Source organism: Pelophylax lessonae, assembly GCF_965119305.1.
Source record: "Pelophylax lessonae genome assembly, chromosome: 13".
Lineage (NCBI taxonomy): Eukaryota > Metazoa > Chordata > Amphibia > Anura > Ranidae > Pelophylax > Pelophylax lessonae.
Genome location: NC_138780.1, coordinates 9328206 through 9355276, shown reverse-complemented (window position 1 = coordinate 9355276; position 27071 = coordinate 9328206). Strand labels below are relative to the sequence as shown.

At 45.1% G+C, this 27071-nt stretch overlaps 2 protein-coding genes across 3 annotated transcripts in view; both read right to left on the bottom strand.

Moving 5' to 3' along the window:
• The window catches only part of LOC309543141 (uncharacterized protein), a gene marked incomplete at its 3' end in the record, with an annotated part of 1180881 nt that overhangs the window by 649628 nt on the left and 504182 nt on the right, over positions 1 to 27071 (bottom strand). The window lies entirely within an intron of this gene.
• On the bottom strand, positions 5143 to 12317 carry LOC309543147 (toll-like receptor 2). Of its 2 annotated transcripts, none has more exons than XM_082242531.1 (2): positions 12179 to 12317; positions 5143 to 7811 (listed from the first exon to the last, which is right to left on the bottom strand). In XM_082242531.1, the coding sequence occupies exon 2, from the start codon at positions 7783 to 7785 to the stop codon at positions 5275 to 5277; it is 2511 nt and encodes an 836-aa protein (XP_082098657.1). In that variant the 5' UTR covers positions 7786 to 7811; positions 12179 to 12317; the 3' UTR covers positions 5143 to 5274. The 2 variants fall into 2 exon arrangements, with proteins under 2 accessions (XP_082098657.1, XP_082098658.1); XM_082242532.1 differs by having other exon boundaries at positions 12200 to 12317.

Below are 27071 nucleotides of genomic sequence, written 5' to 3'. Positions count from 1 at the left end.
CTGGGAGAAGTTCTACCCCTTCCCCAGCCCAAATTTCTCCAATGGGGCATAGACAACAATAAAAACCTGGGAGAAGTTCTACCCCTTCCCCAGCCCAAATTTCTCCAATGGGGCATAGACAACAATAAAAACCTGGGAGAAGTTCTACCCCTTCCCCAGCCCAAATTTCTCCAATGGGGCATAGACAACAATAAAAACCTGGGGGAAGTTCTACCCCTTCCCCAGCCCAAATTTCTCCAATGGGGCATAGACAACAATAAAAACCTGGGAGAAGTTCTACCCCTTCCCAGCTCAAATCTCTCCAATGGGGCATAGACAACAATAAAAACCTGGGAGAAGTTCTACCCCTTCCCCAGCCTAACCAGGACACAAAAACACCGGGCAAAACACCTAAAAGCTAGAGACCCCCCCTAAACTGAAGTCAAGCTTTGACTAGCTATAGCCGTGGTTGATCCTCCTCTCTCTTCAGGGAGACTCACTCCTCCTGATGCATTTTCTATTATATATATAGGAAAGGCAGGGGGTGAGACCTTGATGGAATGAGAACATGGGTGAAGGGATGGTGCTGTTGTGGCCCTGAGATATAAGAATCCCAACAGACGGTGCATTCTTCAATATATATCGCTTTGGGATGTACTGACCCTTTACAAAACAGGTATGAATGAAAAAAAAGTATAACCAAAGAAACAGGGAGATGACTAATAAAGAAAATAAAATGAAAAAAAAAAAAAAAACATAAAAAAAAACTATAAAGAAGTAATAAAAAGGCAATTGCATTGCAGAGGGTCGAGGTGTAAACTCAAAAGTGCACAAAGGGGGTGTGGCAAAATAAAGCCCCTCCTTCATAATTGGTTGGTAAAGACATGAACAATAAAATATACCATGTACAGCACAGTGCTCAGAGATAATAATGTGAGGACAACCCTACAGGGGGAAGGTTTCCTCAATGAGTATAAACGTAGACATTTAGAGGTATATACAACACATAAAACATACAATCTTAAATCTTCATCATCAAAATAAGACATCGTCATCATCAACATAAGACATATAAAGTGTATAATAAAGGTGGAAGGGTTCCACCCCCTTTAACATTCACAGAAGTGCTGAACTTGGTAGTAATACTTAGAAAACGTGTTTGTTGGAGATCAGACGGTCATGACCAGTTTCAGAAATATTCACATTGTAGCTTCCCGAACTCATCCTTGCACAAAAACTCCCAAACTAAAATCCCTGAATGGACTTTTGAGGTTCCCCAGAAAGTCACAATGCTCTCATCCAGCCTGTCCACTACAATATGGGACTACGTTGGAGAGGTTCTTCATTTGCTGTCCTGCTGACAGTTCTTCCCCAAACGGGAAGTGAAGGAAAATCTGAAGCAAGGAATCAGACAGAAACAAAATATCGGAACACAAGTACAAATGGGCACTGGATACAAATTTTCAATGGGTCACTAAAATTATCACTGGGCAATCTGGTTCTGGACCAAAAGCTTCTGTCAAAATGGAAACCCCCCCTTAGAAATGGGAGAAGAACCCAGAGAATAGACATGTGACATAGACCCAGAGTTGAGAATAGACATGTGCATGCTGGAAATTTTCACTTAGTTTCGGATGCATTGGTTAAAAATTACTTTTGTTACATTCGTTATGTTAAACCAAGTCATTTTCGAAATTCGTTCCAGATCTTCGACATTCATTTAAGGCCCGTACACGCGATAAGAAAATCTGAACTGAAAATTCGTCCGACGACCGATCTGCCGATTTTCGGATTGTTAGTACGGTGCTTTCGACAGTCAACTCCGACTTTTTAGCTGACAAAATCCTGATGTGCAGGCTATAAAATTTTTGTCGTCCATCAAAACAACGTCCGATTTTCGTCTCATTAGTACAGATTTCGACTGAAAAAAATCTTAAGAGCAAGACTGGGCATGCTCAGAGACGAAAGAACACATACAAAGCAATTCAGCACATGACATCACTTCTGAAGTAGAATTCTGTTGTACGTGAAAATTCATATGAAAATAACCTCTTCACTTTCCACATCAGACTAGCATGCCACAAAAAACGGACGACAGATCTTTTGATAATCTGATCGTGTGTACGGGGCTTTAGTGTCATTCGGAATAGCTGGTTGTGAAGGAGCAGGCGGCTGGTGTATCTTTAACAACCATGACTCATCTGCTGTCAGCGGGATTCCCTGGCACCCCCCCTATGTTGAGGGCATGTGGCCTGATATGGTTCAAAAGGGGGCCGCTGGCTTGTCCCCCCTTTCTTAGCCTGCCTGCTCAGATAAGGCCCCGGTATGGATTTTGGGGGGGCTCCAAGCCAGTTTTTGTTACATTTTGACATGGTGTTCCTCTTAAAATCCATATCAGACCTAAGAGTCTGGAATGGATTTTGGGGGAGGGGGCCACATCATTTTTCTTTGGAGTGGGGTTCCCCTCCAAATCCATACCAGACCCGAAGGGCTTGGTATGGATAAGGGAGACCCCATGATGTTTTGTTTTATTATTTTATTTTTAATACCGGCACTTGTTTACATTTTGCTGTCAGCGGGGAAGCCTGGTGACAGCAGATGAGTCATGATCGGTATAGATGCCGCAGCTGCCCTCTCCTTAACAACTAGCTATTCATAATGAATCCGAATGAAACAAATGCATTCACTAATTTTGCTATAACATTTTTTGGATTTGTCGACATTACTTACTATGTCCATTTGGAAATTCGGATACATCTAAATCTTCGAAATAATAATTTTCATTATAAAAATGAATCCTTACGAAATGAAAAGCACACGTCTAGTTGAGAATTCATGCATATACAATCCAAAAGGAGCACCAAACAAATGTCTGAAAGTCAAGTCTTTACAGACATAAATGGTTCAAAAAAGAAAAAAACAACACATTTCGGGGGCAAACAGACTTCCCCTTCATTAGGGCTTAGGTTTTTTTTTAGAGTTTCGACTAAGTTAAGCCAGTTTTAATGAAGACATTAAAAGGCCTGTACGTGCATGGAATCAAACATTTGGGAGGGTCTAGCCTTCACTGTCCTTACTAAAGAGTTTTTACCTCTGTCTGTTTCATTGTCAGAAAGTGCCCATTTTAACTTGACGCCATGGGGAAACCATAGAGGGAGATGTGATGCCTTAGGGATCAAGACATTAGCTTACAGCAGGTCTGTAGCTGCCATGGTAGGAGAACCACCCTAACCTCTGGTCTGTCTTTAGATGCTGGGCTGGCCATAAGGTATAAAGTTTGTCAATATGGATCTGAGAACTATGGGGATCATTAGCAATGTTAGTAAGTTCCTCTGAAACATACAAAATTCTGGTACCATAATGCCAATGAGAACCCCCTCCTAGTGGATTCCCCTTAGGAACAAAGACATTAGCTCACAGCGTGTCTCTAGCTGTCGTGGCAGGAGAACCACCCTAGCCTTTGGTCGGTCTACAGATGCTGGGCTGCTTAAAGTAAAAGGTTTGTCAATATGGATCTGAGAACTATGGGGATCATTAGCAATGCTGGCAAGTTCTTCTGAAACATATAACCCACTGTGAAGAACTTGGCATACATTTGAAATAAACCTTAATGAAAGTCGTGATGTGACCATCATGCGTAACCATCCAAGACTTCTGCAAGCATTATGAACAATGATTTAGCAGGATAAAACCATTCTTGGTCGATGTTTGTTCCCTGGCAAGGTGTACTGGGAGGTAGATCCCCTCTTATCAGAGATGGTTGATTTGAGCTAGGGACCGCACTGGACTAATTGGGTTACTATAGTCTGTAATAGGTGTTCCTGTAAATAAATAGTGGTATATGATATGTGACTCCCTATGGGGGTCTGGGCTGCTATCTGGCTGGTACGACTCAGTCGCTTCAGTACAGGAGATATTTGGATGGAAAAAAAGTAGTGCCCGGTATACGGCATGATGCCATACTTGATAAAAAGGTAACAATCTTTTATTGAGAATATGGAATAAGTAAATTGAGCAAGTAGAAAGGGATTGGTTGGTGAAATAGGGAGTTAATGGTTAAGACCGCATCCCAAAACAAAAAAGGCCAGAAGAGAACCCCCAATGGGACTTTTAAGGTCTTAGACAATCATTTGCTGCTAAAGTAGCAGCAAATGATTGTCTAAGACCTTAAAAGTCCCTTTGGGGGTTCTCCTCTGGCCTAAGTAAATTGAGCCAACATGATTTGGGGGAAAAAAGCCTCCCTCTTCTTAAGAGCTAGCATACAAGCTATAGGTCTGCGTAAACTGAGGTTGGTGGACTCCCTGGCCTCTGTACCATTTTAGGAGGAACCTGTGTTGGAAAAGAGACCCACGTACCACTGCAGAGTCCACCCACCTCTATTTATGATTATTACCCCTTCATCAAGTGTGGCATTATGCCGTATACCAGGCACTCCTTTCTTCCCGTTCAAATATCTCATGTGAGCGGATATTAAATGACAACGTAGCTGATTTTTCTTCAAAGTTAAAAAAAAGGGCTTTACAACTGAGACAACTGGCCACAGAAATGTTTCCCATCTTTTTTTTTTATGTTTAATACTGATGTATATAGAACTGTGTAAGAACCTTCCAGGTTTTTATGGTTGTTTGTGTCCCATTGAGGAGATTTCCCATCATTTTCCATCCAAGAGAGATGACTAGAAATACGGGAGGTCAGCTCAGTGGAAGCCCTTCTCCACTCTATTCTAAACCCAAAAAGTTTGGGTGGGAGTTAAGCCTCGTACACACGCAACGAATTTCCGCCGACCGGTCGTCCGTCTTTTGTCCAGAGTGGTGTCTGTTGGTTGGAATGTGCTCTAGACTGCACACGAATTTTCCCGTACGACAGAATTCTACTTCAGAAGTGATGTCATGTGTTGGATTGCTTTCTATGTGTTCTTTCATCTCTGAGCATGCCCAGTCTTGCTCATAAGATTTTTCCCCATTGAAATCTGTACTAATGAGACGAAAATCGGACGTGTTTTGATGGTCGACAAAAATTATATACCCTGCACACCAGAATTTTTTCTGGTTGTCGGAAGCACCATACTAACAAGCCGAAAATCGGCAGATCGGTCGTCGGATGAAATTTCCCGGCCGAATTTCTACTCTGTGTACGGGGCTTTATACTATATGAACTTCTTGGTCATGGTCTCGTTGATCATGTGTCAAAAAAGCTTTCACAGTAGGTATAAGAGGCAAGCTTGCCTCCACTAAGTAATAATTACATACATTTATAGACAGCATTTAGAACAATGACATCTTAAAATATAAGTTTCTAAGTCTGATTTTCAGATATATTCACATTGCTGTTCTCTGTAGGGATTGTCATTTCATTTGAGCTGCTCTCCTGCTCTACAATAGCATTTTCATTCACCACAGATAAGCTTTCTTGCCCTGTAAGGCTTGAGCTGCCCTTTCCTAAGATGCTCTTGAGTTGAACCCAAAAGAAGGGTTGTCTGCTTTCCTCCACAGGCCACTCCAAATAGGTTTTGGTCCTAAGGATTTTCCGTAATCTGTGGAATCTTTTTGGCAGATCTTCCATGCTAACACTTTCCTTGACCACCAGGATGACATCTTCAAACGCGTGGCCAATCGCCCTTTGATGGGCGAAGTACAGCTCGTAGTTACACCACTCGCTGTTGACAAAGTTGTGTGAAAGAATGAAGATGATCTTGCTGCTGTTCTCAATGTTCTCTATTATGTTATCGATGATCCATTTCCCTGGTTGAAAGTCTCTCTCATGGATGCATATTCTGTAGGGTGGGTCAGAGTTCTCCAGATGAGGGAGGAGAACCCCCCTTACCCAATCGGCATCTGAATAGCTGTAAGAGATGAAGGCATGGTAGTCATAGATTCTGTTCTGGTCAGCCTTCCGTGATCGATATTTCATTTGGATTATTTGGCAAGTTGCTCTGATGTACCATGGTGCATTGTATCTCCAACACAACAACATGCAGATAATGACAACAACAGCTGTCACCGATACAGAAATGGCCACCACTAAGCCGACATTACATTCCAGTAATCCTGGGTGGAAATTTTCAATTCTAGTGTCCAATAAATGCTGGGGATGATAGCAATAATAACCATCAGGCCAGTCACCCAGAATCAAAGAACCCTCTTTCTGAGTGTCTGTAAAAAAGGCATAAAGGTCGCATGTACAGTGGTAAGGATTGTTGCCCGCTGTCAAGCATTTCAGCTGGGGCAAGTCTTGAAAAGAACCCTTATCGATAATTCCAAAAGAATTGCCTTCCAGTGCCAACACTTGAAGGTTGGGACTTTTCCAATTGGATGGTATAAACTTGATTTTATTGTTGCTGAGAATCAGTTGTGTCAAATTGGTGGCCATGTCAAAGTATCGCATGTTTAATCGGTCAAGATGGGAGTTGGACAGGTCTAAGTATTCCACTGTTGTAGGTAGACACTGGAACACTTCATACTGGAGCAAATTATCTCTTAAAATAAGAACTTTGAGGTTAGATGTCCACACACAAGATTCATTGCGACTCCCAAGGTTGTTTGAGCTAAGGTCAAGGTAGGTGAGTTTTGGCCACTGAACTGTCAACAAAGAGATGGTCTTCAGACTACGCATAATATTGTTGCTGGCATTAAATATCTCAATATTGGGTAAAATGTTATCTCTACACAAGAGGTTGTACAGGTAGGTGGCCAAGAGACGGTTACCAGATATATCTAGCTTGACCACATTGGTCATCTGGCCCCAAGCATCGCAAGGAACATAGTTGAAGTTCACATTAATGATACTGAGGTTGGTTACCTTGTTGAACCAAGTGAACGTCCAATCAAATCGGAGTATATCTGGGTTGGTGACATCTTGTATGACCAGGTTTTCCAAATATAAGTTGTTGATGGTGACTTCAGATTTATTAGCATTTGGCGAACGGGCAAAATCTATGGAAAGCAGATAAAGATTCTTTATTGGCGCTCTCTGGACATTCTGCAAGACCAGACGTAGGAGGTTTTCATTAAATTTCCCTCTGTAGAAGACCAGGTGTCCTAAACCAATATATGGTAGATGAGAAAATATATCTTCAACGCCAACATAATAAGACAACTCAAACAAGTTTCGAAATCGGAGGCTAGTTAAGGTTTTGTTTGTCAAATCCTTCAACATATCACCCAGCAATGTTGCATTTTTGTCCATAGCAATGTCAAGCCATAAATTCTGCGTGTTCAGAAATGAGAAGGCCCCAGGTTCGTAATAGTCCAAGCTAGACTTGGATTTCAAAGCAAACCTTATGAGACTGATGTTTTTGATAGAAGCAAAGTCATCTTTTAAGATGTTGGAGATCAGGGGACCCCCTACAGACAAATCCTTAAGATTCACCAGGGAGCTGAAGAAGTCCTCAAGAGTGACTCGTTTATAGAAGTTGTTGGACAAGTCAAGGATCTGCAAATATCTCAGATATTCCAAGGAAGAACGAGGAATCTCACTGAGAGAGTTATTGAACAAACTCAAGTTCCTTATAAATAAGTTATACTGAAATGTTCCATTTTCTATGTATGAAATATTGTTGTAGCTCAGGTTTAGAATTTGCAGTTTAGGATATCGTAAAAAGTCATTGGCCCTTATTTCAGAAATTTTGTTATATGACATATCCAGGTATTCCAGGTTCTCTGATAGATTTTGAGGGACTCGTTTAAGACTCTGTCCTTTGCAGGTGACCCTATTTCCATCTGTGCTGACATCACAAGCGGACTGGCACTGTATCAAAGCTCCGATCAAGACTATTAGGGTCATCAACCATCCAGTGGACGGGAACATATCTAGGCAATCCGCATCTTCTTTTTCTGAAAAGTAATAATTGAAATAATTATCTGGATGCTCCAAACTAAATTCAAACCCACAAACACTATGTGAGGAGTACTCTGCATTATGCAGATATGTTTATTTCTATTTTCCGACCACCGGCAATAGTTGTACTATGAGTGGGCGGCATCACCAGGCAAGCCAATGTGCTGGTACTGACCTTTCTTCTGGGTTCATGCTTCCCCTGCCAACCCATGCTGTGATTAGACACAGGACAAGTCTGGCATCTGATTTCAGCCAATGATTGTTGCTGAAGTCAGCTGATCAGCTGTGGTCAATAGCACACAGAGTTCTGTGTTTACAAAAACACAGAACTCTGGGTACAGGGAACAGTGATCTGTCTGTTTTTTTCTCCCTGCAAAGCAGGGAGAAAAAAACAGAGGGATAGTAAAGTAAAAGCAGCACATATTAGACACATTACACATTGTTAAACAGATAATTAACCCTTTGATTGCCTCTAGTTGTTATCCCCTTCCCAGTCAGTGTCATTAGTAATAGAAAGGTAGTTACGAGCCAGGTAACTCGGTTTTTCTGGAGAGATCAGCTGTGGCAGCCTCCCTATGTGATCAGCAATGTTTATAATACAGTATCCCACTCACTCACTCACCAGAATGCATGGGCACTTTTAGTGATAAAGTGGTTGTAAACCTCAGACATGAAAAATGAACAAAGCATATCACTCTATAGTGTATACTTGTTTTAATCCAGAGCACTAAGTATCATTTCTGTCTGCTGCTTCCTTCCTCTGCTATCAGCTTGAGTCACTTCAGAAATGTTTTTTTCTGACACCAAGAGAAAAATGGTGACAGGGGAGGGACCTCCAGCTGATTGACAGCCTCAGCTCAGTTCCTTTGTGCTGTGTGGAGGGGGTGTGTCTCTTCCCTCGAATCAGCTCTCAGAGCTCTCCTCATTGAGCTCTGCAGAGTGTAACTTCAGCTCCTTTTTTTCTAAACTCTCAGACAACCTTTTTAAATTCTGGACTTTGAATGGATGTAGAGAAGAGAAGACTGCAGATAAACAGGTACAATTGATGCAAGATAATTTTTTTCATCTCTGTGTATCCCCTGAGGCCAGTCACTTCACTGGGGATATGGAAGGGATTACAACCACTTTAAGGTGAACTAACCTATTAAGTTTTTTATAGAATACTGTATCTCACTCAAGCCTGGTTGTGGAGAAAAGGCGTGAATAAAAACATAAATCAGTTATACATTTAATTTAAAAATGTCCCCCCCCCCTCCCCCGGGTTTTACAATGTACACTATGTCATGGTAACAACACATGAGTCTTCTTCTATGAGTCAGTTTAAAGAGATTTTCCCCTTAGGTGAGGTATCTGAAGAATGCTCCTTTGACTCAGCAGTTACTCCGTGTGTAATTATCTGTTAATAATAAGATTCTTGGCCTCTAATTACATCCTTCATCCTTGTGGGAATAGTTTGTCTGTCTTTTTAGGAGTGGTGGTGTGACTCTCAATGACACTCTTCCAGAAAACTGGAAAAAAAAAACTTGAGCACATGTGTAAGCTACGATGGCTTCCATGCAAATGGCCCTTTAAAACCTATAGTTAGGTCCATATATATCTAGCACAGGCACAATTTTAGTTTTTTTTTTTTTCAGGTATTTACCGAAACATATTCAAGCTATAGTTATATATATATGGATGGATATGGGCTGAAAGTGCACACTCTCAGGTTTAATTGGAGGGTATGCCCATCCAAATCAGAGGAAGGGTTTTAGGAATTACATCTCTTAAGAATAGCCATCCCACCTTTTTCAAGGGACCAAAAGTAATTGGACAATTGAATCAAAAGCTGTTTCATGGCCAGGTGTGGGCTACTCCTTCGTTATTTCTTCATCAATTAGACAGGAAAGGGTCTGGAGTTGATTCTAAGTGTGGTATTTGCATTTGGAATCTATTGCTGTGAACCTACATCATGCGTTCAAAGGAGCTGTCCATGCAAGTGAAACTGGCCATTGTAAGGCTTCAAAAACTAAACAAATCCAACAGAGAGATAGCAGCAACATTAGGAGTGGCCAAATCAACAGTTTGGTACATTCTGAGGAAAGAAGAATGCACTGGTGAGCTCAGCAACATTAAAAGGCCTGGACAGCCACAGAAGACTACGGTGGTGAATGATCACTGTATCCTCTCCATGGTAAAGAAAAACCCATCCACAACATCCAGACAAGTGAAGGACACTCTCCAGGAGGTGGGCGTATCATTGTCAAAGTCTACTATCAGGAGAAGACTTCACAAGAGCAAATACAGAGTGTTCACGACAAGGTGCAAACCATTCATAAGCCTAAAGAATAGAAAAGCCAGATTAGACTTTGCCAAAAAAACATCTAAAAAAGCCAGACCAGTTCTGGAAAAGCGTTCTTTGGATGGATGAAACTAAGAATAATCTGAACCAGAATGACGGGAAGAAAGAAGTGTGGAGAAGGCTTGGAACAGCTCATGATCCAAAGCACACAACCTCATCTGTAAAACATGGTGGAGGCAGTGTGATGGGATGGGCATGCATGGCTTCCAGTGGCACTGGGTCATTGGTGGTTATTGATGATGTGACAGAAGACAGAAGCAGCCGGATGTATTCGGAAGTGTTTAGAGATATACTGTCAGCCCAGATTCAGCCAAATGCAGCAAATTTGATTGGACGGTGCTTCACAGTACAGATGGACAATGATCCAAAACACACTGCAAAAGCAACCCAGGAGCCTTTGAAGAAAAAGAAGTGGAATATTCTGCAATGGCCGAGTCAATCACCTAAACTCAACCCAATTGAGGATGCATATAATCTCCTGAAGGCAAAACTAAAGGCAGAAAGACCCACAAACAAAGAACAACTGAAGACAGCTGCAGTTAGAGCCTGTCAAAGCATCAGAAAGGAGGAAACCCAGTCTTTGGTAATGTCCATGGGTTCCAGACTTCAGGCAGTCATTGCCAGTAAAGGATTCTTTACAACATATTAAAAATGAACATTTTATTTATGATTATATTAATTTGTCCATCCACATCTGAGCCCCTAAAAATGGTTGCAGATCCTTACCATTGTACTTGATATTTATGTTCAAAGGCTTGAATTAAAGCTGAAAGTCTGCACTTCAAATTCATTTGGATTGTTTCATTTTAATTTTTTTCTGATGGCATACAGAGCCAAAAGTATGAAAATTGTTCCTGTGTCCAAATACACTGCCTGGCCAAAAAAAAAGTCGCTACCGAAAACAAAAGGTCACACCCTCTAATATTTCGCTGGCTTTGATTACAGCACACATTCGCTGTGGCCTTGTTTCTATAAGCTTCCGCAATGTCACAAGATTTATTCCCGTCCAGTGTTGCATTAATTTTTCACCAAGATCTTGTGTTGATGATGAGAGAGTTCGACCACTGTGCAAAGCCTTCTCCAGCACATACCAAAGATTCTCAATGGGGTTAAGTTCTGGACTCTGTGGTGGCCAATCCATGTGTGACAATGATGTCTCATGCTCCCTAAACCACTCTTTCACAATTTGAGCCCGATGAATCTTGGCATTGCCATCTTGGAATATGTCCGTGCCATCAAGGAAGAAAAAATCCATTGATGGAATAATCTGGTCATTCAGTATATTTAGGTAGTCAGCTAACCTCATTCTTTGGGCACATGCAGTAACTCTCCAATAGGAGAGTTACTACATGCTTAGTTTAGTTAGTTTCAGTGGCGCCTGGTGCTCCATGGGCCGGGGGGCCGACAGACGGACTGCACCATACACCCCCCCCCGGTCCCCACCAGGCCGCACACCAGGACCACACCAGGACTCCCCCCCCCCCCCAGCTCACTCACCCGGCGTCAGCTTCAGCTTCGGCTTCTTACCCCTCAGTAGAAGCGTCTCCTCCCCCATGCCCAATGGTATGGGTTCTACTTTCGGCCACTCTCAGGACCCGCTTCCTGATTGGCCAGGAGGTAGATCCGTGTGACAATAGCGAGTTTTAATTTTCGCTATTGTCACACAAGTGGGTGGACTCAGGGCGCACTGCTCTGTGCCCCGAGCCCACTCTTTCTTTTAGCCTGTGAGAGCCTCTGGCTCTAGTCACATGGCTAAAAAAAATAAGCCCCATTGAACTCCATACGTCCAGCGCCCCGCATGTAGATTAGGGGGCCGGACGCATGGATAGGGGGGTGCCCCCAATACACCAGCCGCCACTGGCTAGTTGCTTAGTTAATTCCAGGTGGCAACTTTTTATTTTGGGCCAGGCAGTGTATATATGGACCTAACTGTATGTGTAATCTGCCATCTTAGGCTAAACAAGGCTGAAGGACTCTTTGAGGTTCATTGGTTTCTGACGGCCTTTAATACATTAACCTCACCTGTTGCATTGAGAGACTTACCTCCCCAAATTCATTATCAGGGGGTCAGCAGCGTGGGGATCTTTATGTGACTGGGGGGCTGTTTAGAGGACTATGCGTGGTGGTGGTGGCCGGTTGAGTCATCTTGGTCCACACGATGGTACCTAGAAGTAAGACGGGAGAGGCAGTGTCAGCTTTTGTTCAATTATTTAGAAGACATGTAACACCAGACATCAACAATATGTAACTTTATTGTGTAATTGGATCCTTTTTACAGCATTAACATTCATTTTCACTATAGCCAATGCCACTTATAGCGCCGCTCAAGGTGCTATAAATTTAACATTAATTTTGCCTCTTTCCAACATATTGTAATACCTGGTGTGTCCAAAATGTTCGGTGAATGGTTCAATATCTCAACAGCAACATGGGCCAGGTGCGCGCATGCACATGGCTATCCAGAGACGCACGTTGAGAAGCGCCACCTAGCGTGGAGTACACGTGACGGTCACGGTAAACCGGGCGGTGGAATGTAGTCAGTGTGAGAGCAACGAATGAACATCAAGTTCTGCTAAAAATTGGGGAAAACGACGGGGATACATTAAATGTTGGTGCAAGTGTATGGGATGGAAGCGGTGAGTGGAAAATGTGTTCATACGCTTTCACGGTGGGAAGGAAACAACGGAGGATGAGCCACATTCGGGTCAGCCGTCGACAAGCAGAACCCCAGACATAATCGTGCCACAAATGTTGGCACGAGATCGGCGACTGACTCTACCATTGATGGTGGTGGAATTGGGCATTAGCAAGGACATGGTGCACACCATTATCCGTGAAGATTTGGGTAAGAGGAAGATATGTTCCTGGTTTGAGCCCCACAAGCTGACAGATAAACAGAAAGCAAAACGGATGGAAACCTCTGGACAGTGCCGGGACAAGGCCATCAAGAGCCCAGGGCCAACATGCCAAACTGCCAAACTGTGCCCCCCCCCCCCAAGATGTATGAGCAAATGTGACAGCAAACCCCCCCCCCCCCCAAAACAAAATTGAACACTAAATAATCTGCATACTTACCCCCTCCTCCGTGGACGAATCTCCACCTGTCTTCTAAAATCCGCCCCCCCAGCTCAAATCCTCTTTTTCCGCAAATTCCTGTGCACAAATCGACCCCCCCCCCCAAAAAAAAAAACACTCCTCCTAGCACAAATCCTCTACCCATCAAATTTCCCCTCTCAGTACACATCCCCCCACCTACTCCAAATCCCCCCTCCCAGCACAAATTGCCCCCCCCCCAAAAAAAAAATTCCCCCTCCTATCACAATTCCCTTCCACCATATCACCTCTTCTAGCACCCCCCCCCCCCCCAAATCATCCCTGGTTTGTGCCCCACAAGCTGACAGATAAACAGCTAGCAAAGCGGAGGGAAACCACTGGACAGTCCGGGACAAGGCCATCTAGAGCCCAGGGCCAACATGCCAAACTGTGCCCCCCTGCCTGAAGAGCGGCATGAAAGGCGCACGTTTTGCGGATGTGGCATCAATCCGCTGTGTGACAGCGGTTCTGCGATCGATTTCTAAAGAGGCCTTTGATGACACTTTCCAGAAGCTTTATGAATGTTGCCAAAAGTCTGTTGCGAAGGATGACGAATATTTTGAAGGCCAATAAAAGTTTATATCTTCTGTTTTGTTTGTTTTCTAATACCATTCACTAAGGCTCTGTTCACATATTGGCGTCCTGGATCACTTGTACTTCCTCTGGGTGACAGGCGTTCCGCCATTCTATTTGTGCGATTTTACAACGACAGTTGCGGCAAAATCGCGCCGCGTTTGAGGAGACGTTCAAAGTGACGGCAATCGCATCCTGTGATTTGTTGTGATTTCCTACGATTCTGCCCCCTGTCCGTGGTGCCAATATGTGAAAGGAGACTGAACTTAGACACACCTCATAGATTGGATTAAGCCCGCAAAAGTGCCCTCATAGTGAGTGGCTTGCTATGGGGGCACTCAACAAGGGGGAGGAGCCAGGAGCTCCCAAGAAGAGGAGGCTCGGGGCTGCTCTGTGCAAAACCATTACACAGTGCAGGTAAGTATGAAACCTTTTTTTAGAAACCCGTTCCCGCCTACCAGAGGTAGACTATATTACCAAAAGTATTGGGACGCCTGCCTTTACACACACATGAACTTTAATGGCATCCCAGTCTTAGTCCGTAGGATTCCATATTGAGTTGGCACACCCTTTGCAGCCTTTAACAGCTTCAACTCTTCTAGGAAGGCCGTCCACAAGGTTTAGGAGTGTCTATGGGAATGTTTGACCATTATTCCAGAAGCGCATTTGTGAGGTCAGGCACTGATGTTGGACAAGAAGGCCTGGCTCTTATTTCTCCCAAAGGTGTTCTGTCGGGTTGAGGTCAGGACTCTGTGTAGGCCAGTCAAGTTCCTCTATCCCAAACTCGCTCATCCATGTCTTTATGGACCTTGTTTGTGCACTGGTCCAAATCATTTGGTGGAGGGGGGTATAATGGCGTGGGGTTGTTTTTCAGGGGTTGGGCTTGGCCCCCTTAGTTCCAGTGAAGAACTCTTAAGGTGTCAGCATACCAAGACATTTTGGACAATTTCATGTTCCCAACTTTGTGGGAGGAGTTTGGGGGGATGGCCTCTTCCTGTTCCAAAATGACTGCCCACCAGTGTAAAAAGCAAGGTCCATAAAAACATGGATGAGCGAGTTTGGGGTGGAGGAACTTGACTGGCCTGCACAGAGACCTGACCTCAACCAATCAGAACACCTTGGGGATGAATGAAAAACAACCCCACACCATAATCCCCCCCTCCACCAATGCTTTTCTTCATCAGGGACAGGGAAGCTGGTCAGAGATGGGAAGATGGATGGAGCCAAATACAAGGCAATCTTAGAAGAAAACCTGTTAGGGTCTTCAAAAGACTTGAGACTGGGGCGGAGGTTCACCTTCCAGCAGGACAACGACCCGAAACATACAGCCAGAGCTACAATGGAATGGTTTACATCAAAGCATATTCATGTGTTAGAATGGCCCAGTCACAGTCCAGACCTAAATCACATTGAGAATCTGTGGCAAGACTTGAAAATTGCTGTTCACAGACGTTCTCCATCCAATCTGACAGAACTTGAGATATTTTGCAAAGAAGAATGGGCAGAAATGTCCTCTCTAGATGTGCAAAGCTGGTAGAGACATCCCCAAAAAGACTTGCAGCTGTAATTGCAGGGAAAAGGCGGTTCTACAAACTATTGACTCAGGGGGTGAATGTACTTAGGCGGGAAAGAATATCATTACCTGCCTATGAGCAGCCCCATGGCTTCCTCCATAGATACAGTGAACCATGGCTTCCTCTATAGATACAGTGACCCATGGCTGCCTCCATAGATACAGTGAACCATGGCTTCCTCCATAGATACAGTGAACCATGGCTTCCTGCATAGATACAGTGGACCATGGTTTCCTCCATAGATACAGTGAACCATGGCTTCCTCCATAGATGCAGTGAACCATGGCTTCCTCCATAGATACAGTGAACCATGGCTTCCTCCATAGATACAGTGAACCATGGCTTCCTCCATAGATACAGTGAACCATGGCTTCCTCCATAGATACAGTGAACCATGGCTTCCTGCATAGATACAGTGGACCATGGTTTCCTCCATAGATACAGTGAACCATGGCTTCCTCCATAGATGCAGTGAACCATGGCTTCCTCCATAGATACAGTGAACCATGGCTACCTCTATAGATACAGTGAACCATGGCTTCCTCCATAGATACAATGAACCATGGCTTCCTATATAGATACAGTGAACCATGGCTTCCTCCATAGATGCAGTGAACCATGGCTTCCTCCATAGATAAAGTGAACCATGGCTACCTCCATAGATACAGTGAACCATGGCTTCCTCCATAGATACAATGAACCATGGCTTCCTCCATAGATACAGTGAACCATGGCTTCCTCCATAGATACAGTGAACCATGGCTTCTTCCATAGATACAGTGAACCATGGCTTCTTCCACAGATACAATGAACCATGGCTTCCTCCATAGATACAGTGAACCATGGCTTCCTCCACAGATACAATAAACCATGGCTTCCTCCATAGATACAGTGAACCATGGCTTCCTCCATAGATACAATGAACCATGGTTTCCTCCATAGATACAGTGAACCATGTCTTCTTCCATAGATACAGTGAACTATGGCTTCCTCCATAGATACAATGGACCATGGCTTCCTCCATAGATGCAGTGAACCATGGCTTCCTCCATAGATACAGTGAACCATGGCTTCCTCCATAGATACAGTGAACCATGACTTCCTCCATAGATACAGTGAACCATGGCTTCCTCCATAGATACAGTGGACCATGGCTTCCTCCATAGATACAGTGGACCATGGCTTCCTCAATAGATACAGTAAACCATGGCTTCCTCCATAGATACAGTGCACCATGGCTTCCTCCATAGATACAGTAAACCATGGCTTCCTCCATAGATACAGTGCACCATGGCTTCCTCCATAGATACAGTGAACCATGGCTTCCTCCATAGATACGGTGCACCATTGCATCCTCCATAGATACAGTGAACCATGGCTTCCTCCATAGATACAGGGAGCTATGGCTTAATCCATAGATACAGTGAACCATGGCTTCCTCCATAGATACAGTGAACCATGGCTTCCTCCATAGATACAGTGAACCATGGCTTCCTCCATAGATACAGTGAACCATGGCTTCCTCCATAGATACAGTGAACCATGGCTTCCTCCATAGATACAGTGAACCATGGCTTCCTGCATAGATACAGTGGACCATGGTTTCCTCCATAGATACAGTGAACCATGGCTTCCTCCATAGATGCAGTGAACCATGGCTTCCTCCATAGATACAGTGAACCATGGCTACCTCTATAGATACAGTGAACCATGGCTTCCTCCATAGATACAATGAACCATGGCTTCCTATATAGATACAGTGAACCATGGCTTCCTCCATAGATGCAGTGAACCATGGCTTCCTCCATAGATAAAGTGAACCATGGCTACCTCCATAGATACAGTGAACCATGGCTTCCTCCATAGATACAATGAACCATGGCTTCCTCCATAGATACAGTGAACCATGGCTTCCTCCATAGATACAGTGAACCATGGCTTCTTCCATAGATACAGTGAACCATGGCTTCTTCCACAGATACAATGAACCATGGCTTCCTCCATAGATACAGTGAACCATGGCTTCCTCCACAGATACAATAAACCATGGCTTCCTCCATAGATACAGTGAACCATGGCTTCCTCCATAGATACAATGAACCATGGTTTCCTCCATAGATACAGTGAACCATGTCTTCTTCCATAGATACAGTGAACTATGGCTTCCTCCATAGATACAATGGACCATGGCTTCCTCCATAGATGCAGTGAACCATGGCTTCCTCCATAGATACAGTGAACCATGGCTTCCTCCATAGATACAGTGAACCATGACTTCCTCCATAGATACAGTGAACCATGGCTTCCTCCATAGATACAGTGGACCATGGCTTCCTCCATAGATACAGTGGACCATGGCTTCCTCAATAGATACAGTAAACCATGGCTTCCTCCATAGATACAGTGCACCATGGCTTCCTCCATAGATACAGTAAACCATGGCTTCCTCCATAGATACAGTGCACCATGGCTTCCTCCATAGATACAGTGAACCATGGCTTCCTCCATAGATACGGTGCACCATTGCATCCTCCATAGATACAGTGAACCATGGCTTCCTCCATAGATACAGGGAGCTATGGCTTAATCCATAGATACAGTGAACCATGGCTTCCTCCATAGATACAGTGAACCATGGCTTCCTCCATAGATACAGTGGACCATTTCTTCTTCCATAGATACAGTAAGCCATGGCTTCCTCCATAGATACAGTGAACCATGGCTTCCTCCATAGATACAGTGAACCATGGCTTCCTCCATAGATACAGTGGACCATTTCTTCTTCCATAGATACAGTAAGCCATGGCTTCCTCCATAGATACAGTGAACCATGGCTTCCTCCATAGATACAGTACAGTGGACCATAGCTTCCTCCATAGATACAGTGAACCATGGCTTACTCCATAGATACAGTGAACCATGGCTTACTCTATGGATATAGTGAGCCATGGATTCCTCCATAGATACAGTGAGCCATGGCTTCCTCCATAGATTCAGTGAATCATGGCTTTCTCCATAGTTACAGTGAACCATGGCTTACTCCATGGATATAGTGAGCCATGGATTCCTCCATAGATACAGTGAACCATGGCTTCCTCCATAGATTCAGTGAATCATGGCTTTCTCCATAGATACAGTGAACCATGGCTTACTCCATGGATATAGTGAGCCATGGCTTCCTCCATAGATACAGTGAGCCAAGGCTTCCTCCATAGATACAGTGAACCATGGCTTCCTCCATAAATAAAGTACACCATGGCTTCCTCCATTTATACAGTGACCCATAGCTTCTTCCATAGATACAGTGGACCATGGCTTCCTCCATATATACAGTGACCCATAGCTTCCTCCATAGATACAGTGAACCATGGCTTCCTCCATAGATACAGTGAACCATGGCTTCCTCCATAGATACAGTGACCCATGGCTTCCTCCATAGATACAGTGAACCATGGCTTCCTCCATAGATACAGTGAACCATGGCTTCCTCCATAGATACAGTGAACCATGGCTTCCTCCATAGATACAGTGGACCATGGCTTCCTCCATAGATACAGTGAACCATGGCTTCCTCCATGGATACAGTGGACCATGGCTTCCTCCATAGATACAGTGCAGTGAGTGAACGTTGTCACTGTAGAACACAGAGCCAGAACAAGGGGTGGGCAGGAGGCGGCGCATGCCCTGGGCACAAAGGTTTACCATAGGGATGGGGGTGCCTTCCTTCTGTTACAAGGCTGGGCAGTTGGCACCTTTGCCCTGGGCACTGGAGGACCTTGTCCCAGCAATGGTAGAACAGGAAGTGTGTTTCTGGCAGGATCACCAGGTGAAAGTAAAGGGATACAAAAGAAAATGAATTAAATCTAAAGACCTGTAAGCGTGACATAGGATATTATTGTTTTTAGGTTTAGATACATCTTAATCTTTAGGGTATCTAAGGCTTTTTTTTTTTTTTACAGCACGGCCGGTCCCTGAACAGGTTTGTAGCAGCTGCTGCCTCGGGGTCTATAGAGAGAACAGGAACAAAACCTGAAGGTCCGGTTCATCCAGAGAGGTGACAGTGTTGTCCCCCTGGCACGTCTTAGCAACCAGTATAGGGGTAGAACAGACAGCAATCGGCTGATTGAAGGTGAGGAATCTGCACAGTCCCTCCAGCCTTTCACATGTTGTATTGGCTCCTCTTCTGTACTGAAATCATGGCTTCCTCTGATTTCACTGCACACTGTGAGCTTCTCACACTGTGCACAGCCCCCTGCCTCTGGACAGTTATCAGTGAGCATTGTTCTCTGAGATCTCCGTGGACTTTAAAACATCTCCCTCTGGTATGCAGGGAGAGAGGGAGGTGGTATGTAGTCCTAGCACAGTGTTATGTAGTGCTACCACACTCCCTGTCCTAGGGTGACAATGCTGCTTGGTACTGTTGTCACCCAACTGCTCGGCATGGTTGTCACCAAACTGCTCGGTACGGTTGTCACCCAACTGCTCGGTATGGTTGTCACCCACCTGCTTGGTATGGTTGTCACCCACCAGCTCAGTTTGGTTGTCACCCACCAGCTCACTATGGTTGTCACCCAACTGCTTGATACAGTTTACACCCAACTGCTCAGTATGGTTGTCACCCTCCTGTTCCAGATGGTTGTCACCCAGCTGCTCGGTACGGTTGTCACTCAACTGCTCTTTACAGTTGTTGCCCAACTGCTTGGTATGATTGTCACCCAACTGCTCGGTACAGTTGTCATCCAACTGCTCAGTATGCTTGCCACCCAACTGCTCGGCATGGTTGTCACCAAACTGCTCGGTATGGTTGTCACCCAACTGCTCGGTATGGTTGTCACCCACCTGCTCGGTATGGTTGTCACCTACCAGCTCAGTTTGGTTGTCACCCACCAGCTCACTATGGTTGTCACCCAACTGCTTGATACAGTTTACACCCAACTGCTCAGTATGGTTGTCACCCTCCTGTTCCAGATGGTTGTCTCCCAGCTGCTCGGTACGGTTGTCACTCAACTACTCTTTACAGTTGTCGCCCAACTGCTTGTATGGTTGTCACCCAACTGCTCTGCTCAGTACAGTTGTCACCCAACTGCTCAGTATGCTTGCCACCCAACTGCTCAGTATGCTTGCCACCCAACTGCTCGGCATGGTTGTCATCCACTAGCTCAGTATGGTTGACACCCACCTGCTCAGTATGGTTGTCACCCAATTGCTTGATACGATTGTCACCCAACTGCTCAGTATGGTTGTCACCCAAAAGCTCAGTATGGTTGTCACCCACCTGCTCAGTATGGTTGTCACCAATCTGCTTGATACGATTGTCACCCAACTGCTCAGTATGGTTGTCACCCAACTGCTTGATACGGTTGTCACCCAACTGCTTGGCATTGTTGTCACCCAACAGCTCAGTATGGTTGTCACCCACCTGCTCAATATGGTTGTCACCCACCTGTTCAGTATGGTTGTCACTCAACTGCTCTTTACAGTTGTCACCCAACTGCTTGGTATAGTTGTCGCCCAACTGCTTGGTACGGTTGTAACCCCACTGTACTTAGCAGCATTGTCACCGTAGAAGTGAGTTAATGGCAGGATCACCGGGTTTAAATAAACAAAAATGTATGAAAAAAAGGAATGCAGACACCAAATCTGAATACCTGAAAGCTGCAATTTCATCATATTTTGCTCTTGGGATTACATACGCTTTAAAGTGAAACTTCACTCTCTCAATCAGCATTGACTATATGTGATCCTTATACTGCTAGCACTAGTATATGGATAGGAGAGTATATTATATTTACTTCATTTAAACTTTTTTTTACATTTCAAGTTGATCCCTGGTTTCTGGCCTAGGCCAAAATTATGTCATAAATCCCAGGAGTCTTCAGGAGGGGAGGAGGAGCTTTCTCAGCCAACCACATCCTCCTGCCTGCATGCTTCCTGGTTTCTGGCCTAGGCCAAAATGATGTCATACATCCCAGGAGTCTTCAGGAGGGGAGGAGGAGCTTTCTCAGCAAATCACACCCACCTGTCTGCATGCCTCCTGGTTTCTGGCCTAGGCCAAAATTATGTCATACATCCCAGGAGTCTTCAGGAGGGGAGGAGGAGCTTTCTCAGCTAAGCACGCCCTCCTGTCCTTATGCTTCCTGGTTTCTGGCCTAGGCCAAATTATGTCATGCATCCCAGGAGTCTTCAGGAGAGGAAGAGGGTTTTTTTCAGCTAAGCACGCCCTCCTGCCTGCATGCTTCCTGGTTTCTGGCCTCGGCCAAAATGATATCATACATCCCAGGAGTCTTCAGGAGGGAAGGAGGAGCTTTCTTAGCTAATCACACCCTCCTGCCTGCACGCCTCCTGGTTTCTGGCCTAGGCCAAAACAATGTCATACATCCCAGGAGTCTTCATCTAGAGGAGGGAATTTCTTGCTAAGGGAATTTCTCAGCTAAGCACACCCTCCTGCCTGGTTTCTGGCCTAGGCCAAAATAATTGTCCTGCATCCCAGGAGTCTTTAGGAGCGGAGGAGGGGCTTTCTTTGCTAAGTACACCCTCCTGCCTGCATGCTTCCTGGTTTCTGGCTTAAGCCAAAATTATGTCATGGAGTCTTCAGGAGGGGAGGAGGAGCTTTTTCAGCCAAGCGCACTCTCCTGCCTGCATGCTTCCTTGTTTCTTGCCTGGGCCAAAATGATGTCATAAATCCCAAGAGTCTTCAGGAGGGGGGAGGAGCTTTCTCAGCTAAGCACACCCTCCTGCCCGCATGCTTCCTGGTTTCTGGCCTAGGCCAAAATTATGTCAAGAAATCTTCAAGAGGGGTGGAGGAGCTTTCTCAGCCAAGCACTCCCTCCTGCCTGCATGCTTCCTGGTTTCTGGCCTAGGCAAAAATTATGTCATACATCCCAGGAGTCTTCTGGAGGGGAGGAGGAGCTTTCTCAGCTAAGCACACCCTCCTTCCAGCATGCTTCCTGGTTTCTGGCCTAGGCCAAAATTATGTCATAGAGTCTTCAAGAGGGGAGGAGGAGCTTTCTCAGCCAAGCACACCCTCCTGCCCGCATGCTTCCTGGTTTCTGGCCTAGCCCAAAATTATGTCATAACGTCTTCAAGAGGGGAGGAGGAGCTTTCTCAGCCAAGCACACCCTCCTGCCCGCATGCTTCCTGGTTTCTGGCCTAGGCCAAAATAATGTCCTGCATCCCAGGAGTCTTCAGCAGAGGAGGAGGGGCTTTCTTTACCAAAGTACACCCTCCTGCCTGCATTCTTTCTGGTTTCCGGCCTAGGCAAAAATATTTTTATGCATCCCAAGAGTCTTCAGGAGGGGAGGAAGGGCTTCCTCAGCTAAGCACACCCTCCTGCCTGCATGCCTGAGCCAAGGACAGATGGACTCCAGGAAGTAAATACTACATGAAACATCTGCCCTTATTCAAAATGGCAGTTGAAAGAATTGCTAGGTGAGTGATTTCTCAAAATAAAACATGGGGACATGTATGGATGGGAAGTGTACTTTGAATATTAAAAAAATTAAAAAGGGTTTTCAGTGGGTGGTGCTCGGATACAGGTAAGTACCACTTTAAGGATTGCCGGGGGGGGGGGGGTGCTGTTGACCCTGTACCCTCTTTGTTATTTCCAAATCAAGAAGATCTGACATCAGATGTACAGGAGGAGACTTCAGAATCCTTGTCCCGGGTCACAGATCCCTTTAGCAGGGTGTTCGGGAAGAAGAATTTGTTTAGCCGTCTTAATAGTCCAGGTTTATTGTCCTGAGAGCTTCTTCTCATCCCAGCACTGAAATGAATCCGGCATGCCTAACAGGGTCTTCCTTAACCACTTGCCGACCGCTCACTGGAGCCCTACTGCGGCAAAGTGTCTCGTTCCCGTCCAGCGACGTAGACCTATGTCATTGGACTCCTCCCCTTGTGGGCGGCACATGCGCGCCGCCGGAGGCTCGCTCCCGCTGTATTCAGTCACAGCGGGAGTCGGGCCAGGGGAGGAGCGGCGGTGATCACCACCACTCTTCCCCGATCTTCGGGGAATCGAGTTTGGAGATCCGCCCGCTTGTGTAAACAAAGCGGGCGGATCTCCTAAGTGACAGGCAGGGTCAGATTGCAGGGTTCAGCATAGCTGAACATGTGATCTGTCCCTGTGTCACACAGTCCCCTCCCCCCACACACGTCAGTAAGCACCAGGCATACATTAACCCCTTCCTTTCCAATAAAATTAATCCCTTCCCTGCCAGTGTCATTTTTACAGTAACAGTGCATATGTATAGCACTGATTACTGTAGAAATGTCACTGGTACCCCCAAAAGTGTCAAAAATGTCAGTCAAGGGTCCGATCTGTCCGCCGCAATGTTGCAGTCCCGCAAAAAAAATCGCAGATCGCCGCCATTACTAGTTAAGAAAAAAAACACCAAAAATAACAGAAATCTTTCCCTTAGTTAGTAAACGCAATAACTTTTGCGCAAACCAATCAAAATACGCTTATTGTGATTTTTTTTTTTACCAAACATAGGTAGCAGAAAACAAATTGGCCGAAAATTTTAAAAAATTTCGATTTTTACTTTTTTTTGGGGGGGAATTTCATATAAAAAATGTGAAAAATATTGTTATTTTTTCAAAATTGACGCTCTTTTTTTGTTTATAGTGCAAAAAATAAAAATCGCACAGGTGATCAAATACCACCAAAAGAAAGCTCTGTTTGTGGGGAAAAAAAGGACGTAAATTTCTTTTGGGTAGAGCGTTGCACGGGCGCGCAATTGTCAGTTAAATTCGCACAGCGCCGAATCGCAAAAAGTGGCCTGGACGTAGGACAGCAAAATCCTCCGGTGGTAAAGTGGTTAAAAAAAAACACCCTTTGGCTACAAATTGACAGCTGTTCTTATTTTCCTTTCCTTTTTTTCCCTAATACATCATTTCTTTCAGCATTTGCTTCCTGTGGTGGTGGAAAGGGTGGGGGATCTTAGGGGGGGGGGGGTCTATTTACTGTATGAGAAATTTGCTGTGTAAATGCATTAACCACCTTCAGACCGGAGGATTTGGCTGCTCAATGACCAGGCCACTTTTTTCAACTCGGCACTGCGTAACTTTAACTGACAATTGCGCGGTCATGCAATACTGTACCCAAACAAAATTTACATCTTTTTTTCCCCACAAACAGAGCTTTCTTTTGGTGGTATTTGATCACCTGTGCGATTTTTATTTTTTGCGATATTAATAAAAAAATTAGCGAAAATTTTGCGAAAAATTGACATTTTCAACTTTGTTAAAAAATATCCAATATATTAAATTTTTGTCATATATTTCGGCCAAAATGTATTTAGCTACATGTCTTTGACAAAAAAATTCTCAATGAGTGTATTTTTATCCACTTTAAGACCGGAAGATTTTACCCCATTCCTGACCAGGCTATATTTTGCGATTTGGCACTGTGTTATTTAACAGACAATTGCGTGGTCGTGCAACGCTGTACCCAAATAAAATTTATGTCCTTTTTCCCCCCCACAAATAGAGCTTTCTTTTGGTGGTATTTGATCACCTGTGCGATTTTTAATTTTTGAATAAAAGAGCGACAATTTTGAAAAAAAAAAAACAATACTTTTCACATTCTGATATATAACATTCCCCCAAAAAAATGTAAAAATCTAAATTTTTTAACATTTTAGGCCAATTTGTTTTCTGCTACATATTTTTGGTAAAAAAAAAATCGCAATAAGTGTATTTTGGTTTACGCAAAAGTTATCGCATTTACTAACTACGGGAAAGATTTGTCATTTTTATTTTTATTTTTTGTTTTTACTAGTAATGGGTAAAAATATTAGCTCTGTAGAAGGTTCCTGATGTTCTCAGTTGGAGAACAGAAAGTCCTCATGTTGTGGACAGAGCCGGTCTCCAATGTCTCTGGCAGAGGAATTTGGAAAATGTCCCCCCCCCCCTTTACCAACCTAAAACACAGCTTAGCCCCGCCCCTGATATTTACTTATAATACCTCTCTGTTCTGTCCCCCTGCCAGGCCAGACACCGCTCTCTCCTGGGTGTCAGAAGATGTTCTGGGAATTGCTAATGATTTACAATACTGCCAAAAATTCCTGTCTATTTAATGCTGAACCCCCCCCCCCCCCTCTCCCCTTCAGTCTTGCACAATTGCATATTCCTCTTCTCTCCTCTCCTCTCCTTCTCTCCTGATTCCTCTCCTTCTCTCCTGATTCCTCTCCTGATTCCTCTCCTTCTCTCCTGATTCCTCCTCTCCTCTCCTTCTCTCCTGATTCCTCTACACCTCTCCTCTCCTTCTCTCCTGATTCCTCTCCACCTCTCCTCTCCTCCTCTCCTGATTCCTCTCCACCTCTCCTCTCAACCTCTCCTCTCCTGATTCCTCTCCACCTCTCCTCTCCTTCCCTCCTGATTCCTCTCCTCCTCTCCTCTCCTCTCCTGATTCCTCTCCACCTCTCCTCTCCTTCTCTCCTGATTCCTCGCCACCTCTCCTCTCCTCCTCTCCTCATTCCTCTCCTCCTCCTCTCCTGATTCCTCTCCACCGCTCCACTCCTCTCCTTCTCTCCTGATTCCTCTCCACCTCGCCTCTCCTCTCCTGATTCCTCTCCACCTCTCCTGATTCCTCTATTCCTCTCCACCTCTCCTCTCCTTCTCTCCTGATTCCTCTCCAACTCTCCTCTCCTTCTCTCCTGATTCCCCTCCACCTCTCCTCTCCTTCTCTCCTGATTCCTCTCCACCTCTCCTCTCCTCTCCTTCTCTCCTGATTCCTCTTCACCTCTCCTCTCCTTCTCTCCTGATTCCTCTCCACCTCTCCTTCTCTCCTGATTCCTCTCCACCTCTCTTCTCCTTCTCTCCTAATTCCTCTCCTTCTCTCCTCTCCTTCTCTCCTGATTCCTCTCCACCTCTCCTCTCCTTCTCTCCTGATTCCTCTCCTTCTCTCCTGATTCCTCCCCTCCTCTCCTGATTCCTCTCCACCTCTCCTCTCCTTCTCTCCTGATTCCTCTCCTTCTCTCCTGATTCCTCTCCTCCTCTCCTGATTCCTCTCCTTCTCTCCTGATTTATATCCTCCTCTCCTGATTCCTCTCCTCCTCTCCCGATTCCTCCCCTCCTCTCCTGATTCCTCTCCTCCTCTCCTGATTCCTCTCCTTCTCTCCTGATTCCTCTCCACCTCTCCTCCCCTCCTCTCCTGATTCCTCTCCTCCTCTCCTGATTCCTCCCCTCCTCTCCTGATTCCTCTCCTTCTCTCCTGATTCCTCTCCTCCTCTCCTGATTCCTCTCCTTCTCTCCTGATTTATATCCTCCTCTCCTGATTCCTCTCCTCCTCTCCCGATTCCTCTCCTTCTCTCCTGATTCCTCCCCTCCTCTCCTGATTCCTCTCCTCCTCTCCTGATTCCTCTCCTTCTCTCCTGATTCCTCTCCACCTCTCCTCCCCTCCTCTCCTGATTCCTCTCCTTCTCTACTGATTCCTCCCCTCCTCTCCTGATTCCGCTCCTTCTCTCCTGATTCCTCCCCTCCTCTCCTGATTCCTCCCCTCCTCTCCTGATTCCGCCCCTCCTCTCCTGATTCCTCTCCTGATTCCTCTCCTTCTCTCCTGATTCCTCTCCCCCTCTCCTCCTCTCCTTTCCTCCTCTCCTTCTCTCCTGATTCCTCTCTTCCCCTCCCCTCCTCTTCTGATTCCTCTCCTCTCCTGATTCCTCCCCTCTCCTCCTCTC

Coding starts and splice junctions, on each gene's coding strand:
- LOC309543147 (XM_082242531.1), bottom strand. CDS start 7,785: ATGTTCCCGTCCACTGGATGGTTGATGACCCTAATAGTCTTGATCGGA.